At 35.9% G+C, this 19,284-nt stretch overlaps 1 protein-coding gene across 9 annotated transcripts in view; it reads left to right on the top strand.

Annotated features, from left to right (window-relative positions):
* Positions 1–19,284, top strand: part of TFDP2 (transcription factor Dp-2) — a 152,993-nt gene that overhangs the window by 25,225 nt on the left and 108,484 nt on the right. For 6 of the 9 annotated variants that reach the window (XM_055321135.1, XM_055321134.1, XM_055321127.1 and 3 more), the window contains one exon: positions 18,965–19,082. The exons of 1 other annotated variant lie outside the window; for it this stretch is intronic. In XM_055321135.1, the coding sequence (XP_055177110.1) occupies positions 19,068–19,082 (15 nt within the window). In that variant the 5' untranslated portion in view covers positions 18,965–19,067. Of the gene's footprint in view, positions 1–15,387; positions 15,459–18,964; positions 19,083–19,284 lie in introns of those variants that run through there. 2 more of the 9 variants (XM_055321132.1, XM_055321133.1) reach the window with 2 other exon arrangements.

Genomic DNA, 19,284 nt, shown 5'->3' with positions numbered 1-19,284 from the left:
TCTTCAAATAAATATTCTGCCCCTTTTTCTCTCTCTTATCCTGGGATCCCTATAATGTGAATGTTATTGCATTTGATGGAGTCATTGAGTTCCCTGAGACTATTCTCAATTTGCATATTTTTTCCCTTCTCACTTGATCAGCTTGATTGCTTTCCATTACTTGGTGTTCTAGGTTGTCAATTCATTCCCCTGCTTCCTCTAGCCTGGTATTTATTCTACCTAATATTTTAAATTTCATTTATTGTGTTCTTCATCTCTTATTGGTTCTTTTTTTATCTCTTTGTTAGGGATCTCATTGCTATCTTCCCACTCTTTTTTTAAGTCCATGAGGATCTTTATAATCATTACATTCAATTCTGTATCAGGCATATTACCTATATCTGTTTTGCTTAGATCTCTTGCTGTGGTTTTTGTCAGTTCTTACATTTGGGACATATTCCTCTGTTTCCTCATTTTGTCTAACTCTTTGCGTCTGTTTCTGTGTGTTACGAAAGTGAGCTACATCCTGCCCTTGAAGGTAATATCCATATGAAGAAGACATCCTGTAATGCCCTGTTGTGTAGTGTCCTCTGTTCCTCCGGACCTGGTGTTTTAGGAAATGTCTCCTATGTGACCTGTGTTGTGTCTTGGCTACTTTTTTACTTCAGTCCAGTCGTCTACAGAGGCTGTCCTTTTGCGTGTTGTGGGCAGTGTTTGGTCCTGGCCAGGGTAGGGTATGTTTTAACACGGTGTACTCTCATTGCAAAATGAGACCTACTGCTGCTGCCACCAATACTGAGGCCCTGTAAAATGCTCTGGTTGGAAACATGGTATTGGCAGGGTTTGCATTGGTCTTCTGGGTGAGGGGACCCATGGTGCCAGGACTATGGCAAGTGTGATGGGGAAGGCCATATCACCCAAGCATGGGGAGCCTTGGTGTAAGCAAATTAGGTAGTGAGTGTTGGCACTGAACTGGTTCCTACAGATGGCTGTGTGTTTATACTGGGAGATAGAGGAGGAAAATGGTGCCTGCCAGTTCCTTTGTTCCTGGAGAGGCCTTCCTGCATCCCTACCTCTCCCTGACCTACTCTGAGATGAGTAAATAACTCCCTCCTGTCTGCCTTGGGTGTTTTTCAAACTGTTGCTTCTATGCTGTATCTATGCAGGGTGTTTGTCACTGTCTCTTTTAGCATGGGGACTTAACTTCCATAGCTCTCAGGGTTCTCTTAGAGCAGAGCCCGCTGATTTTTCAAATTCCAGACTTGAAGTCCTGCTGGTTTCATAAAATTTGGCCCCTCTCATTGTTATAGAGGAGCATCTTCTTTGTACAGACTCCCTGTTGTGATAGTGTTTTTCACCCTTCTTTGTATTACCAGCTCTCTCTCTACTGCAGACAGCCATGGTTTATTTTCCAAAATTGAGTCTCCATCCTTCCTACCTTCTCAAATGTGGCCTCTTCTCTATCTTTGTTCTAGCAGTCTTCAGGTTATTTTCTGGGCTATTTATGTTGATGTGAGCATTATCTAGTTATATCTGTGGGACTAGGCAGGTTTTGGGTCCTCCTACTCCACTACCTTCCCAGCTTCCAGTAGTAGTCTTTTTTTCGACTGGCTTATTTTGCTTAGCCTAATATCTTCAAGATTCATCCATGTTGTAGCACATGTCAGAATTTCCTACCTTTTAAAGGTTGAATACTATTCCATTTTTTGGAATTTTCCTTATTCATTCGTCCGTAGATGGACACAGATTGCTTCCACGTTTTAGCTGTTGTGGATAATGCTGCTGTGAACATGGGTGTACAAATATCTGTTCAAAACCCTGCTTTTAGTTCTTCTGGGTGTATGTCCAGAAGTGGAATTGCTGGATCATATGGCAATTCTACTTTTAATTGTTAACTATTTGAGGAGCAACGATACTGTTTTTTAGAGTGAGTGCACCATTTTATATTCCTACCAGTAGTGCACAGGGTTACACTTTCTCCATGTCCTTGTCAATACTTATTTTCTGTTTTCATCATAGTAGCTGTACGAATGTGTATGAGGTGGCATCTCATTGTAGTTTTGCTTTACATTTCTCTAATGGTTAATGATCTTTAACATATATCACTTGCTTATTTGCCATATGTATATCTTCTAGGAGAAATGTCCATTCAAGTCCTTTGCCCATTTTTTAATCAAGTTGCTTATTTTTTGTTAAGTTTTAGGAGTTGTCTGTTTTTTGGATATTGATTCCCTGTCAGACATATGACTTTCAAATATTTTCTCCCAACCTATGAGTTCCCTTTTTACTGTGTGGATAGTGTCTTTGATGAACAATTTTGAAAAAAATTTTTTTTAATTTAATTTAATTAATTTATTATTTTTTAAATTTTTATTTATTTATGACTATCATAATGACATAATATGACTATTATGATAGTCACAGAGAGAGAGAGAGAGAGAGAGGCAGAGACAGGCAGAGGGAGAAGCAGGCTCCATGCACCGGGAGCCCGATGTGGGATTCGATCCCGGGTCTCCAGGATCGCGCCCTGGGCCAAAGGCAGACGCCAAACCACTGCGCCACCCAGGGATCCCAATTTTGAAAATTTATATATGGATCCCATTTGTTTCTTTTTTCTCTTTTTGCCTATACTTTTGGTGTTATATCCAACAAATCAATGCCAAATCTTTTATCCTATATTTTCTTCTGAGTTTTATAGTTTTAAGTCTTACATTTCATATTAACTGTTGAATCAATTGATCTATTTAAAAAGAAAAATATGAATTTTATTGTTATTCATTGTATTTGTCAGTTTGGGGGCAATTGATATTGGGTATGATTGCATTTTGTTGTTGAAGAACTTGGCATTTTTTTCATTTTTTAAAAAAATCTGTATATTTCTTGCTGAGTTTCTTCCTTTTTTTGTCATTGCTACTGCACATGGGTAATTTTTCCATTATTCCTTCTAAATAGTTGTTATCAGAAGACATAGTTTTATGTATAAGAAAACTGCTGATTTCTGAGTATGAATTTTGTAATCAGCCACATCAGTAAGTACCTTTCTTGTTTGAAAGGGCTTTCTAGTTGATTTTCTTGTGGCTTCTCTGTAAACAATCATCTGACTCAGTGGTAGTCCTCTTGGAAAGTTTTTCCAGGCATGTTTTGGTTAGATGAAGTTTATCCTATAATAGATTGCTCAGAAAGGACACACATCCATAGTATTCCCTGGGTTCTATCATATTCAAACTGTTCTTTTCTCAGAGTTATTAATATAATTGACAGGCAACATTGTATGAGTTTAAGGTGTACAACATAATAATTTGATACATGTTTTTATTGCAAAATAATGACCACAATAAGTTAACATTTATCACCTCGTGTAGCTAATAGAAATTTTTCTACCATTAGAACTTTAAAGATTGACTTTCTTTGCAATTTTCAAATATACGATACTGTATTGTTGACTAGAGTTACCGTGCTGTACGTTACATCCCCACAATTTATAACTGGAAGTTTGTACCTTTTTACCACCTTCATCTGGTTCACCCCCCACTCCCACCTCCTGCCTCTGGCAACCACCAATCTTTTCTGTCTCTATGAGTTCAGGTTTTTTAGATTCCGCATAGAAGTGAGATTATACAGTGTTTGTTTTCTCTCTGATTTATTTCTCATAGTGTAATGCCCTCAAGGTCATCCACGTTGTTACAAATGACAGGATTTCCTTCTTTTATAAGGCTGAATAATATTCTACTCTCTCTATCATCTCATTTTCTTTATCCATTCATCTATTGATGAACACTTAGATTGTTTCTATGTCTTGGTTATTGTGAATAATGCTGTAATGAACATGGGGGTGCAGATACCTTTTTTTTTTAAATTTTTTTATTTTTTTTTTCAGATACCTTTTTGAGATAGTGATTTTAGTGATTTCATTTCCTTTGGATGTATACCCAGCAGTGTGATTGATAGATCACAGGGTAGTTCTAATTTTAATTTTTGGAGGCACCTCCATAACGTTTTCCTTAGTGGCTGCACCAATTTACATTTCCACCAACAGTGCACAAGGGTTCCTTTTCTCCACATCCATGCCAACACTTATCTCTTGTCTTTTTGTTGACAGTCATTCTGACAGTTGTGAGGTGATATCTCATTGTGGTTTTGATTTGCATTTCCCTGATGATTAGTGTTGTTGAGCATCTTTTCATGTGTCTGTTGGCCATCTGTATGTCTTCTTTGAAAAAAATGTTTCTTTAGTTTTTCTGCCCATTTTAAAATAAGATTTTTGCTTTTGAGCTGTATGATTTTTAAGTATATTTTGGCTATTAACCCTTTATCACAGGTATAATTTTCAAATATTTTCTTCTATTTAGTAGGTTGGCTTTTCATTTTGTTGATGATTTCCTTTGCTGTGCAGAGCTTTTTGGTTTGGTGTTGTCCCAGTTGTTGATGTTTGCTTTTGTTCCTTTTGCCTTTGGTGTCAAATCCAAAACAAAACAAAACAAACAAACAAAAAACATTGCCAAGACCGGTATCAAGAAGCATACCCCTAAAACTGTTTTTGTTTCTTGTTTTTTGATGTCCAGAAACTTGAAGTACACAGCTTAGCAGGATATAATATCCTTGGTTTACATTTTCTTTCCTTAAATTTCTTGAAAATACTGCTCTACTATTGTCTTGTTCTATATGTTATTTTTGAGAAATCTGATTCTAGTCTAATTCCCTAGTCTTTACCTTTGTAAATTGTTTTATCACTTTGCCTGGAAGCCCTGAAGTTTTGTTTTGTTTTTTTTCTTTAGACAGTTTTACAAGGATATGTGTCACAGGTACTCATTCTGGGTCAGTTTTCTTAAATATCTGGTAGGCCTTTTCAACATGTAGATTCAGGCCTTTTATTTCTGGAAAGTTTTCTTGTGTTACAATTTTGATATTAGTGCTGTTACATTTTTTTTTTTATCAGAGACACCAATAATACTGATGCTCCTTTCCTATTTTTTTTATCAGAGACACCAATAATACTGATGCTCCTTTCCTATTTCAGTCATTTTCTCTCTGACCCTTTTGCCTCTTTCTTATGTCATTTCATTCTCTTTTTATCATTCTCCTCCTTTTCTTCAACATCCTTTACTGTGTTTTCATTTAATTCTCTCTCATAAGTCTTATCACTTACTTTTTCATTTATTATATGATTAGGACTTTTCTTCTATTTCTTTTTCTTATCTTTTTTAATTTTTTTTTTTATGATAGTCATACAGAGAGAGAGAGAGAGGCAGAGACATAGGCAGAGGGAGAAGCAGGCTCCATGCACCGGGAGCCTGATGTGGGATTCGATCCCGGGTCTCCAGGATCGCGCCCTGGGCCAAAGGCAGGCGCCAAACCGCTGCGCCACCCAGGGATCCCCTTATCTTTTTTTAAAGATTTAATTTATTTTAGAGAGAGAGAGAGAGAAAGAGAGCGCACAAGCAAGGGGGAGGACGCAGAAGAAGGAGAGGATCTCAGGCAAACTCCTGACTGAGCTTGGAGCCTACCTCGGGGCTTGATTTCATGACCTCAAAATCATGACCTGAGCCAAAATCAAGAGTCAGACGTTTAACCAACCAACTGAGCTATTCAGGTGCCCCATTTCTTCTTTTCTTTATGGAGTTCAATCAACTATTTTTTTTTGTCCATTTTGATTCTTTGTTTTTGTGTTTGTGACTCAAGATTTTTTCATATCTGCAAATTCTTGTTTGAGGATATTTAATTCACTGTGAAGTGAATATTAGTTTTCCCCAACTCTATGACTCATTTCGGGAGAGAAAACTATCAACAGGAAACCTTTCATTTGTATTTTTCTGATTTTCTCAGTACTTTTGTATGCATATGGTTTACTTTTGTTGGTGTTGTGTTTCTTCATTCTGTGGACAAAGTTTCTAGTTTTAGAGTTTTTCTATCACTCTTCCCTCTTCTGTTCAGTTCCTTATATGAATTTGTGGTTTTGGTGGTGAGAGAAAGGGGTAGAGGAAGGGTTGGTATGTCTTGTTTCTATTTTGTTTCTGTAGGATGTATAATTTCTCCCTCTTGCTGCCTTTTTTTTCCGTTAACTGCCTTGTCTGCATCTCTTCTATCTGTACACCTGATTTGCCACCCGAAGCACTGTTTCTCAGAGGCCGCCACTGGTAGTTCAGCAGTTTCTAGAAACTTTTCATCACTAGGGCTGTGAACTATTAAGTTTTAACCTGGTGTTCAGCAGTTTTACATTTACTGTTTTGCTCTTTCTCTGGGGGTGATTCTATCTATGCTCTCTCTGAGTTCCTTGTACCCCTGTGCTTTTTTTCATGAAGTTTTTTTAGCCTCCCTCCTTTCACTCTGCATCCACAGGCATGCAGAAGATAAGCAGTGGGATTTCTTAGGGAATTTGTTTTCCTTGACTTATAGGTGATTGGAAGGTTGCTGCAATGTCTGTCTCCTAGTAATGATAACATTGAAGGCATGGGTCCTGTGTGGTTTTATTTATTCTCCTTGTTTATTTTATATCTTTTGCAGAAACTAAGAGGGAAATTTGTAATCGGGCTATCCATTGTTGTATGAACTTGAAAGATCCAAAAATACCTACTTTCATATCATTTTATACCTGAAAAGTGCAAGAGTCAACTGAAAAACTACTACAAATAGTAAAAAATTCAGTTCTGTAGTGAGGTATAAAATTAGCAAATAGAAATCTGTAACTTTTTACATACAAACAGCTTGGAAGCTATGAGAATTTCATGCATAGCAGGAAAACAATCAGCTAAAACAGCAACAAAACCTGGGAATAGCTATAACAAGAATGCATAAAACCTAGCGTATTAGTTTCCTTGGGCTGCCATAACAAAGTACTACACACTAGGTGGCTTAAAACAACAGAAGTTTATTTTCTTACTGTTCTAAGCTAGAAGCACAAAATCAAAGTGTAGGCAGGACCACACTTTCTGTGAAGCCTTTAAGAGAGGATCTTTTGTCACCTCTTTCAGATTGTGGTAGCTCCTTGTGTTTCTTGATTTGTGGCATAATAACTCCAATCTCTGCCTCCATCTCTACATAGCTAACTTCTCTGTGTCTTCTCCTGTTCCTGAACAACATGAGTCATATTGGATTAGGACTTATCCTAATACCAGTATGACCTCATCCTAACTTGATTCCATCAGCAAAGATCCTATTTCCAAATGAGGTCACAGTCCTAGGTACCAGGGGTTAGGGCTTGAACATATCTTTTTGGAGGACACAGTTCAACCCATTAACCCCTATATAAGAAAAAAAATTTAAATCTCTCTGAAGGGCATAAAGGAGATTTGAATAAATGGAAATATATACTATAGTCTTAGGTAAGAAAACTCAACATTTTAAAGATATGAAACTTATAAATTAATTTAGGGAGGATTGACATGATCCAATAAAAACACAGTAGGTCTTTTTTCTTGGAATTAGACATGCATATTGTAAATATCAAATCAAGAATTAGACAAGTAATGATAGTGAAATAAACTAAAAAAGAACAAAATAAAATGGCAGGTAAGTGCCATTTAAAAGATGTATGTGTGTGTTTTAAGATTTTATTTGAGAGAGAGAGAGAGCAGAGGGAGAGGGAGAAACAGGCTCCCCACTGAGCAGGTACCCCAACATGGAGCTCAATCCCAGGACACCAGGATCTTGATCTAAGCTGAAGGCAGATGCTTAACAATTGAGCCACCTAGGTTCCCCTAAAAAATGCTTTAATAAACACACTAATAAACATTTTGTACTGGTAAGGCTATGGAGAAACAAGTACTTTTATATACTGACAGTTGGAATGCAAATTTTCACACCTATGGAGGATAGTTTAGCAACATTTTCTATACGTGTATATATCATTAGATCAAAGAATTCCATATGCAAAATTGTGTATATATAAAGCTAGTCCTTGAATTGTTGTTAATAACAGAAATGATCAGATACCCAAATTCCCACATGAAGGAACTGGTTGAGTGTTACGAGCAGTTGTAAAAGGAAATGAGGATATTTTCTTTGTACTGATTTGGCAAGATCTCATTCAGTGCTATATTGTTAAGTCTAAAGAAGCAAGATAAAGAATTAAATATTCAGCTTTTTTAAAAAAAGGGATTACTAGACTGTTTTCAAATTGCCTATATATGCTTAAAGAAGCCTGGAGCAGAAACATAAGAAACTTTATTGTGACTTGTCCATGCAGAGGTATAAACGGAGTAGGTGGAAAATAGACAGATGGAAGAACAACATTGGGAGGATGACCTTTTAATGTGCACCTTTTTGTACTTTCTGGCTGTCCTTTTCAATTTTAAACCATTGTTAATATTGGTTTATTAAATATTTAGTAAATACCAAATAAATCAAATTAGAAATAAAAATTAAGCAATAATTATCTTTAAGTGGGTGGGGGCTCATGAAAGTCAGATAAATGTTCTTATACCCTGCCATTCTTCCAGAGGTTGCTTTTAGATCATTTTAAACTGTATGATAATTTATATTCTTCAACATTTATAAATAACACGGACTTTCTTTAATCTTTTAAAAATCTTAAATTTAATTGGGGCTCACTTAGTTAAGCGTCTGCCTTCAGCTCTGGTCATGATCCCAGGGTCCTGTCTGTCAGCTCCCAGCTCAGTAGGAAGTCTGCTCCTCCTTCTCCCTCTGCCTGCTGCTTCCCTTGCTTGTGCTCACTCTTCTCTGTGTCAAAGGAATAAATAAAAATCTTTAAAGTGAAAAATAAAAGGAAATCTTAAATTTAAGATGAAGACTGCTTGGTACTCATCTTGTGATATCAGAACACATGTATATTAACATCTCATTTATGTAAACTTTATTGTAAATTTTGGTTCTCTGTGACCTTGGGCAAGTTACTTAAGCTTTCTGACTCACTTTTCCCTCCTGTAAAATGGAGATAATAGCTATTCTGTAGGATTATTTTGAGGAGTTACATAACAAATAGCTCTTAAAATGATGCTGATTATAAAATTATTTCATTTTCATTTGAATATAGATTAGGTGCTTATAGAAGTACAGTGATATTCTAAATGAGAATTAGAAATTGTGCTGTTTTCTTCCCAGATCATTCCTTTTTGATCGCTTCCAATTTTGTCTTCTTGGGGTCTTGGGTAAATTGGACATTTGATGCTTGCATAGTTCTTTATACAGTACTTTGTCTAAATTTATATTACTACCCAAATGATATTTTAAAAACTCATCTTGCCTGTTATGATGGGTCAGGTTGGGATAAGGCTTAACTTTTGTGTTACTAATGTAAAGCTGCATTGATCTGGAAGTGCAATTTTGCTGAAGAGCATATGTGCAACAAGTGATTTAATCCATGTGAATTAATGGCTTAAAATTTGGCTTGTGCTGCTTGGTAAAAGAACCTTTCTGTTAGGTCTTGGCAGGATTTGAAATGTGATTTTGTTTTAAATTTGGGTGATACAAAAAAAATTTGGGTGATATCTTCTAATATTATTTCTTTGCTCAGGGCAGAAATAAGTTTTTTCGTAGATTTTTGTTTCCAACGAGTATAGTTATAAATGCTATGATCTGTGAAATGTTTGAAACAGAAATGTTACTTAGATTTTATTATGGAAGCATATGTAAGGAACATACCATAAACCCAATTTTGTCACAAAAAGGGAGGTATTCTACTTCAGTGAATTTACTTCATGAAATGTAATTGTATGTCTAATCTTCCTTTAGTATTAGCTGTCAGTTGTGAATTGCCTTGCTAATGTACTCATCTATAACACTGCCTAACCCATTTGTTCCTTATTACCACATCTTTCTACACCATATAATTAGCTTGAAGCCTGAAAATCAGGATAAGCAAATTTACTAAGAATTTGATGTTAATTAAAATTAATAACATGAGAGAAGTCCAGAAAACTTGAGTTACTGACTAGTGCATGGTTTTTGTGAGAGCTACTTCGAGAGCTGGGGCCACCTTTTTTCTTTTCTTTTTTCTCATTTCTCGTCTTTGACTTTGTTTCAGTGGGTTAAGGTTGTTTGTTAGAGGGCAGCCCCGGTGGCACAGCGGTTTAGCGCCGCCTGCAGCCCCAGGTGTGATCCTGGCGACCCGGGATCGAGTCCCGCGTCCGGCTCCCTGCATGGAGCCTGCTGCTCCCTCTGCCTGTGTCTCTGCCTCTCTTTCTCTCTGTGTCTCTGTGAATAAATAAATTTAAAAAAATATTTTAAAAAAAAAGTTGTTTGTTAGATAAATGGATTGTGGATGATGAATATAAACTTACCTGATGTATCCAAGAAATGAGTGAGCATTTCAGTTACTAAGAACTCTAGAATATAGCTGATATTGCTGTTTTTAAATAACTAGGTTGCAAATAATTTTTACTGAATCTTTGGTGAAGATAATTTAGTATTTCTGTAGGTCAGATGTTTGGCTCCTTATTTTAAATCTTTGAGGTTTCCCACTAATCTGATTTTTTTAAAAATCTGATGATGTGACATTTCACTGTGCACCTTCTGGTCTCTCTGGTTTTCAACTCATCTCCTAGCAGCCCTCCCTTTTGCCCTATGTTTTCAGGTCTCTAGATATTCTTTCAGTTTCTGGAACTTCCCATCCACTTTTCTTCCTATATACATTCCCCTGCTGGTTGCTCCTTCTCGCTATGATGTACCCTCTCTCTTTGCCAGTGGTTTTTCGAAGTTTGTCTCTTGAGCTTGGTTCAAACTTCACTTCATGAAAGAAATCTTCTCTAAAACTATTGGAGTCCCAGTCCTTTATTTTGCTTGTTTTCTTTGCATCATTTTTGTCTACTGTAGTAGCAGTAATTGTCATGAAGTAGTTAATTAGGAAATTCATGTTTAATGCCTACCTTCATAGTGAAAATGTAGGCTACACAAAGGCAAGGACTGACATTGTTTCTCATAGTATCTGTAATGCTCAGCCGAAAGTTTGACATTTAGCAGACAATCAGTAAGTATTTATTGAATATATAAGTGAATGAGTAGTGCTGAAACAATATTGCTCATTATTTCACTACACATCTGTAGAAGACCTTTAAAAGTCATTATTGATTGCTTATAACATTAATCAGTTTTATCATTGTTCAGAATCCTGAGTAAAAGCTTATGTAAATGTGGAAGATTTTTTCAACTTAAAAACATGGGAAATGGACATAAAAGCAATTTCTTTTCCTTTCTTTGAAAGTGAAAAATGTTGATGGTTCTGTGGAAGAGCAGCTTTTAGTAAAGGTGTTGTTAAGATTTTATTCTTGCCTATCTTGTTTTCAGTTTAAACATTGGTGAAATCAAATAAAAAATATACCTTATAAATATTTTAGCTATGATCTTTTTAAAAAAAATTAATGAAACACAAATACAGTGCTGGCTCCAAAAAACTTTCTGTTCATGGTAGGAAAGTGTCACTCAAAATACTGCTGTCAGGTTAGTGACATTCCAGATATGTGAATGTGTTACATGTTTATGTATCTTTTCATTTTCTGCTATCATTATTAGATGAGATTATCATATTATTAAAGGATGAAAATAAATAAAATGTTGGGTCTGTAATTCATTAAATAAATATTGCCTTAGAAACAAACAAAAGGGGACACCTAGGTAGCTCAGCAGTTTAGCGCCTGCCTCCAGCCCAGGTCAAGATCCTGGAGTTCGAGATCGAGCCCCACCTCGGGCTCCCTACATGGAGCCTGCCTCTCCCTCTGCCTGTGTCTCTGCCTCTCTGTCTGTGTCTCATGAATAAATAAATTAAATCTTTTTAAAAAAAAAAAAAAAAGGAAAGAAACAAAAGGGACACCTGGGTGGCTCAGCGGTTTAGCGCCTGCCTTCGGCCCGGGGTGTGGTCCCAGAGTGCCAGAATCTAGTCCTACATTGGGCTCCACATAGGGAGCCTGCTTCTCCCTCTACCTGTGTCTCTGCCTCTCTGTCTCTCTCTGTGTCTCATGAATAAATAAATAAAATCTTTAAAAACAAAAAACAAATACCACTTGAATTCCAACCATGTGCCAGACACTGAGTATTTAATAGTAAACAGAGTCACTGCCCTCTTTAGTTGGCAGAGACCACATTCTGACAGTCACACAAATAGATAATGACAACCTGGTGTGAAAGTAGGAGAGCATAAGTAGAGAGAGATCCCTGATTTAGTCTGGGTAGGAAGGGAGGGACAGTTTTCCCTGAGGAAGTGACATTGAGATCTGCAGGAAGAGGAATTAACCTTTGATGAATATTCCAGGCTGAGGGAACAGCATGTGCAGAGGCCCTAAGGCCAGAGGAGCATGTTTTTGAGGAACTGACGGTAGACCAGGGTAACTAGATTAGAGAAGGATATGGGGAACTGATTCAACACAGAGATGGAGAGGTAGTTGGAGACTAAATTAGACATTAAGAGTTGAGTCATTAGAATGTAATTACTCTTACCAGTTTGGAAACTTAGGAGATCAAAATATCCATCTCAGGGGACTAGTAAAGTAAATTATACTATGATGTAAAGGAATACTCTGTAATTGTAAAAAAAAAAAAAAAAAAAAAAGAGCGAGACACCTGGGTGGCTCAGTGGTTAAGCGTCTGACTTGGGCTCAAGTCATGATCCCAGGGTCCTGGGATCCAGTCCTGCATTGGGCTCCCCACAGGGGGCCTGGTTCTCCCTCTGCCTATGTCTCTGCCTCTCTCCCTGTCTCTCATGAATAAATAAATAAAATCTTTTTTAAAAAATGAAGTTTATTGTGTTCTCAAAAATAAAGAAATTTCAATTTAATGTTATACTTTAAAAAAGAAAGAATGTATGTGACATGTGCCATATGAAAATTTTAAGGATTTTTTTTGGTATAGTAAATTATCCTCTTCTATAGATTTATTATAACAGTAATTACATATTTTGTTATATTTTGAGAATCTGTTGTATCTCAAGTCAGATATTTTATGTAAATAAGCATAGTGATTAAGAACATGTCTGCTGGTCTAAGATCCCTGGTTGATACTCTGGCATTGCCATTTACACAGTTGGTTAACCAGGCAAATTACTTCAACTTTTTATTTTATTTTATTTTATTTATTTTTTTTTTATTTATTTATGATAGTCACAGAGAGAGAGAGAGAGAGAGAGAGGCAGAGACACAGGCAGAGGGAGAAGCAGGCTCCATGCACCGGGAGCCCGACGTGGGATTCGATCCCGGGTCTCCAGGATCGCGCCCTGGGCCAAAGGCAGGCGCCAAACCGCTGCGCCACCCAGGGATCCCTACTTCAACTTTTTAAAGCTCAGTTTTGTCAACTGTAAAATGTGGCCAGTAATAATATTTACCTGATAGAGTTGTGGTGTCAATGATATGAGATCATACACGTGAAGCACTTAGGAGAGTGCCTAGATCTGCTCATCACCTAAGAAAGAGTTACTATCACTTTCTATGAAAAATGTCTTCTCACTAATACCACTTATCTGAAATTAGAGTGCAGAAAGAGAACACTGAAGGAAGTTATGCCAAAAACTTAACTGTAGTTGCCCTTAAGGGGGTGGGACTGTGGCTGATATTTTTTCTTATTTTATTGTTTTGTATATTTTCCAGACATTGAAACATAGGTGTGTTTTTAAAATTAGTAATGTCTTCATTTAAATATGTGGCCTTTGCTGAAATGTAATTTTTCATAGCCTCTTTTTCAGCAGTGTTAGAAAGTCTATATACCCTGATTCAGGTGATGTTAATTCTAAGACTTATCCATAATTATTTCTTCTCTGTATTTTGATTATCGTTGTATCATTTGTGTCATTTTAAAAGGCTTTGTGCCTAGAGCTGCTAAATTGTGATTGCAAAGGAAAAGGGCTTACATTTTGAGACCATCTGTGGGAGTTGCATTGTCTGAAACTGACAAGAGATCATGGCAGATGGTGAGGTCACAATGATTGACTTTTTGAGCTTGACATAATGTGTTCATGAAGCTGGAAGAAAAATATCCGACTTAGTTTTTAACCAACTGAAGAGCTTGGTGACAGGAAAAAGTACGATTGTTGAGCCTGGATAAAACCTAATGCATCAGTGCACATGACTGGTTTATCTTTGAGAATCACCAGTGCCACCAAAAATGGCAGTTTTTTGAGACATTCAGTGCCATGTTTATTTACTTTCTAGATACTTGGTTTTATGTCGTATGTTGCAAATAATTTTTAGGTTAAAAACAATGTTAAGAAAAAGCAAAAGTCTAGAAGTACTTAGAGATGTGTGTTATAAACTCTCACTCAAACCATACTTCATTTTTAATTGATTGAGGCGATCTGTCATAGTCCCATATCTTTTCTTTTTTTTAAGATTTTATTCATTTATTCATGAGATACACACAGAGAGAGAGAGAGAGAGAGAGAGGCAGAGACACAGGCAGAGGGAGAAGCAGGCTTCATGCAGGGAGCCTGATGTGGGACTCGATCTCAGGTCTTCAGAATCATGCCCTGGGCGGAAGGTGGCGCTAAACTTCTGAGACACCTGGGCTGCCCCCCCATTTCTTTTAATGTAACTTTACATAATTTAAATTACCTTTGAAGGTTTATGCTTGCTGTTTCTCTCATCTACTAAGATGTCTTCAGTGCCCAGATTAGTGCCTTGCACATAGTGAGTGTTCATTGCTTACTGGATGAATAAATTAAAGAATAAAGTTATAGCCTACTTTCTTAATTTTACAAAAGTTTTTCCTAACCATAATTAGACACTTTATTTCCTTTTAAAACTAGATTTGTGATCTGGTATTTTTTACTTCAACTACATATGAGTGAGTTATGTGTTATTTATTTTGGAAAAAGAAACCTTAATTTGTCTTAAAAAAAAAAAAAACAGCAAATTGCTTTTTTCCCTAACATTGAGGGCTTACACTGTGCTAGGTAGTGTCCTAATAAATTTTTATGTCTTGACTCATTTAATTAATTAGATGTACTATTTGTTACTGTTTTGTAGATTAAGAAATTGAGGCATAAAGATGTTAAAGTAAATTTACTCAAGAAATCCATGCGCTTTGGCTCTGTTTCAAACATTTACATTTAGGTAACATTTAGAGGTTCTCATTTGTACTTGGCTCTGATGAGAGGATACAAAGGGAGTGCTGAACAAAATTAAGTTTTGTTTTGTCAGACTCATTAATGTGGCTAAGCAGTATTTTATTGATTACCACTTGCTATTGTGTGCTGAAATAGTTAACACTGTTAACTATTTTTTTTTTTAATTTGGGTAACTATCACAGTGTCACTCAATAGCCCAGCCATTAAGAAATAGAATACCATATTGAATACTGAATATTGTAATCAAGCAGATGTACGGAGACAAAGCAACTTTAACAATGACTTTGTAATGAAGAAGGGAAAAAGGACATTTACAAGCTGAATTTGGTAGCCCAGCCCAATGATATCTGCTTATATTTCATCAACCAGAATTATATAAATGGTCAGCACATCTGAAAGGAGACTGAGAATGTAGTACTTTTTCTTAGTGGGCACATTGCCGCCTTCCACTTCTTCTGAGAAGAGGAAAAGGTACTAGGTAGGTAACAGTTATCTGCCTTAAATAGATACAGCAGGTTTCTAAAATATAACAGAGACTTTGATGGAAAACACTTTTGTTTTTTATTGTTATAACTCCATCTCAGTAGGTCAGAAGGTAACCTTAGAAATATTTAAAATTGAAGTTTTTGTGGTTAGGAGTGTTCAGTGTTTATGTGTAAACTGTAGGACATTTGACACATTGACTTGGAAGATCTGATGATTTTCATTAAGAGAGATTGTATTGAATTTACTGCTAACATCACCTTGAAAGACTCACTATACCTTTATTTCAGATGAGGACCCTGAAGCTCAAAGCAGTTGGTTAAGTCAGTTGTTCAAGGTTATACAGCTAATAAATGTCAGAGCTGAGATAGAGCCTAAATGTAAAAATCCATGTCCTTTTCACTCTGCTAACACTGTTGCTTTATTTATTAGATGCCTGCTTCAAGCAGGACACTTAGAACCAATGGTTATTTTAATTGTTTCTATTTAAATAATTAATTCTTGCTCCTTGCTTGTATCTTCGAGTTCTCACTGATCTAATCTTTTAAGTTGATTGCTTAATCAACTTTAATCTTTTAAGTTGATTGCTTCATGAATGAAGAGAAATATAAATTTACTTCTAAGTGCTACTTCAGCTGCACTTTGCAAGTTTTATTATTTTCTTCCTTATTTTTATAAGTTTATTTGTTTATTCATTTTTGAGTAATCTCTACACCGAATGTTGGGCTCAAAATCACAAGCCTGAGATCAAACATTGCATTGTCTTCCAGCTAAGCCAGCCAGTTTTATTATTTTCACTGTCATTCAGTTATAAATATTTTACATTTATCTCTTTAATTCATGGATTGTTTAATATATTTTTATTTTTAAATATATGATTTTTAACTGATTATTTAAAATGGTTGATTCCTAATTTGTGTTGTGGTCAGAGACCGTAATCTGTGTAATATTGCCTCTTTGAAATTTGTACTACTTTGTTGGTGATTATGTGTGGATAAATTTTGTAAATATGTGCTTAAAGAGCTGTTTTTTACCTATTAGGTAAGAGTTCTGTGCTTAAATCAAGCTTGGCTAAAATATTAATCTTCAAAAGGAGATACTCATATCTTGAATTCTTAGTTTTAAAATGTTAGGTTTTAGTGAATGGGATGTCAGGAACTTGCGCTTTCTTATTTATCTGATATTTTTAATACTGAAGAGAATAACAAATAGTTGATGAATGCAAAACAGTTCTAGCAAAGGAACTTGATTTTCGTATTAGATCATTTTAGACATTGTGAACAAATCTACAGTTACCATGAGACAGTGAAAATCATAGTGGTAGTCCAGGTCTTATTTGGGTTTTTTTTAGTGTTTTCTTTATCATTGAAATATTGTAAATTCAGGGGATCCCTGGGTGGCTCAGCAGTTTAGCGCCTGCCTTTGGCCCAGGGCACGATCCTGGAGTCCCGGGATCGAGTCCCACATCGGGCTCCCTGCATGGAGCCTGCTTCTCCCTCTGCCTGTGTCTCTGCGCCTCTCTCTCTCTCTCTCTCTCTCTCTCTCTCTCTCTCTCTCTCCCCCCTCTATGTCTATCATAAATAAATAAATATAAAAAAATAACATTTAAAAAGTAAAAAAAATATTGTAAATTCAGGTGGTTTTTTTTTTTAAGATTTTATTTATTTTTAAGAGAGAGAGTGTGCACGCACCCACAGGAATAAAGGGAGGGGCAGGGGGAGAGGGACAAGCAGACTCCCTGCTGAGGGGGCCACCCAACTCAGAGCTCTATTGCAGGACCCTGGGATCATGACCTGAGCCAAAGTCAGATGCTTAACTGACTGAGTCACCCAGGCACCTGAAAAATTAGAAGTTCAGTGTTTTATTGAAAAGTAAAGATACATATTTTTCAACCACAAAGTTTTACTTGCAGAATCAGATTGTAGTATATGAGGCAAACAGTGCCTCCACTTATTCAAGCCCTATTGTTTATGATCTTTTCAAAATTAAGTTTTACTTTTTCCCTCCCTTTGAAAGTCTTATTAAAGTTTTAATTTTGAAATAATTGTGAGATAAGAGAAAAGTTGCAAAAATAGGGCAAAGAACTCCTGAATACACTTTACCCAGATTATCCAATTGCCAGCATTTTGCCACACTTGCATCATCACTCCTACTCTCTGTATACAGATTATATATATATTTTAATCGTTTGAAAGTAACTTGCTGCTATCATATCTCTGTACTTCTAATATTTTGGTGTATTTTTTCTAAATACAAGAACATTCACTTAAAAACCCCCACAGCCTTCTGATCAAAGCAGGAAATGGACGCTAAAGCAATACTCTTAACCAGTGTGTGTAATGTATTTCAGTTTTTCCAGTTGCCAGAGTAATGGTCTTCACAGCAATTATTTTTTTCTGGTCCAGAGTCTAGTCAAGGGTCATGTGTTGAATATAATTTTTATGTGACTTTTGCCTTTTTAAATCTGGAATGTTTGTCAGGTTCCTTTTTTCTTTCATGACACAAAAATGTTTTAAAAGTTCAGTCCATTATTTTAATCAGTGCCCCTCAATTCAAATTTCTCTGATATTTTCTCATGATTAGATTTACATTATGCTTTGGGCAGAAATATCTCAGAAGTGGTGTTGTATCCATCTCAGTGCATTTGTAGAGATGCATGATGCTGGTTTGTGTCATTGCTGGTGGTCATTTGGTAGGCTTGATCACTTTGGCTAAGTGTTGTGTGCCAGGTTTCTTCACTGTAAAATTTGAATTAATAGGTATTTTGTGGGATGATATTTCAAGACTATGTAAATATCCTTTTTATTACCACTTTCACCCACTAAAGCTTTAGTATCTCTTGATAATCCTTGTCTATCAGTTACTACTGTGATGTTTATAAATTGGTAGCTTTCTAATTGCATTATTTGTTTATATTTACTATTTGGTATCATATTGCAAAGAAGAGCTTTCCCTTCTTCCTCATTATTTGCTTCTATCAGTATGAATTCCTGGATTGTTCTTTTATTCAAAGAGTTTGTATCAGTGTGTATCAGTGATACACTGAACAGTGTATCAGTGTGCTCAGTTTTTCCAAATTGTCCAGTTGTTGGCCCTTTCAGCAGACTCCTGTATACTTTTGATATGTCTCCATCATTTTTTGAGCTCTTCCTTACTGTAGGTACAATAAAATGTTCTAGTCTTATCTTGAACCTCTCTTGCCTCAACCCTGGTACTGGCTATTTCTTTCAGTGTGTTATCTAAAGCAACATAGTATGATATTTCAGAGCCTGAGTTTTATCACTTGTTAGCTCAGTTGATTTGGTCAAATTATTTAATCTCTGTAAGCCCCAGTTTTTATTTAGAAAATGCAGATTAAAATGGTACATATCTGATAGTGTTGTTGTGAGGATTAACTTAAATAATCCACTTGAACAATGCATATCACAGGGTAAATATGACATAAACATTGCCTATTATTGTTATCACATTACTATTCCCTCTTTTTCCCCCCTTTAACAGGATGTTCTTTTAAAGAATTGTTGAAGACGAAGTTTTTTTTATTTTTGTTTTTTTGTTTGTTTTTTAATGGCTTTACAGAATTTTAAATTGAATACAATTTGACATGACGGCAAAAAATGTAAGTATTTGTAAATTTTTAAATGTAAGTATTTTTAAAGTGAGTTGTACTTTTTCCAATGCATATTTTCTTCACTATTCTAATTAATCAAGTTCAATGTACTGGCATTAATTTATGATTGTTTTTGTTTATGCAAAGAATGAGATACTAAACTTAAATGGTATTGAACATAGCCCTCGAATGGGCACTGTAGCATTCTTGT

Source organism: Nyctereutes procyonoides, unplaced genomic scaffold (genome assembly GCF_905146905.1).
Source record: "Nyctereutes procyonoides isolate TBG_1078 unplaced genomic scaffold, NYPRO_anot_genome, whole genome shotgun sequence".
Taxonomy (NCBI): Eukaryota; Metazoa; Chordata; class Mammalia; order Carnivora; family Canidae; genus Nyctereutes; species Nyctereutes procyonoides.
This window is presented reverse-complemented; position numbering and strand designations above follow the sequence as displayed.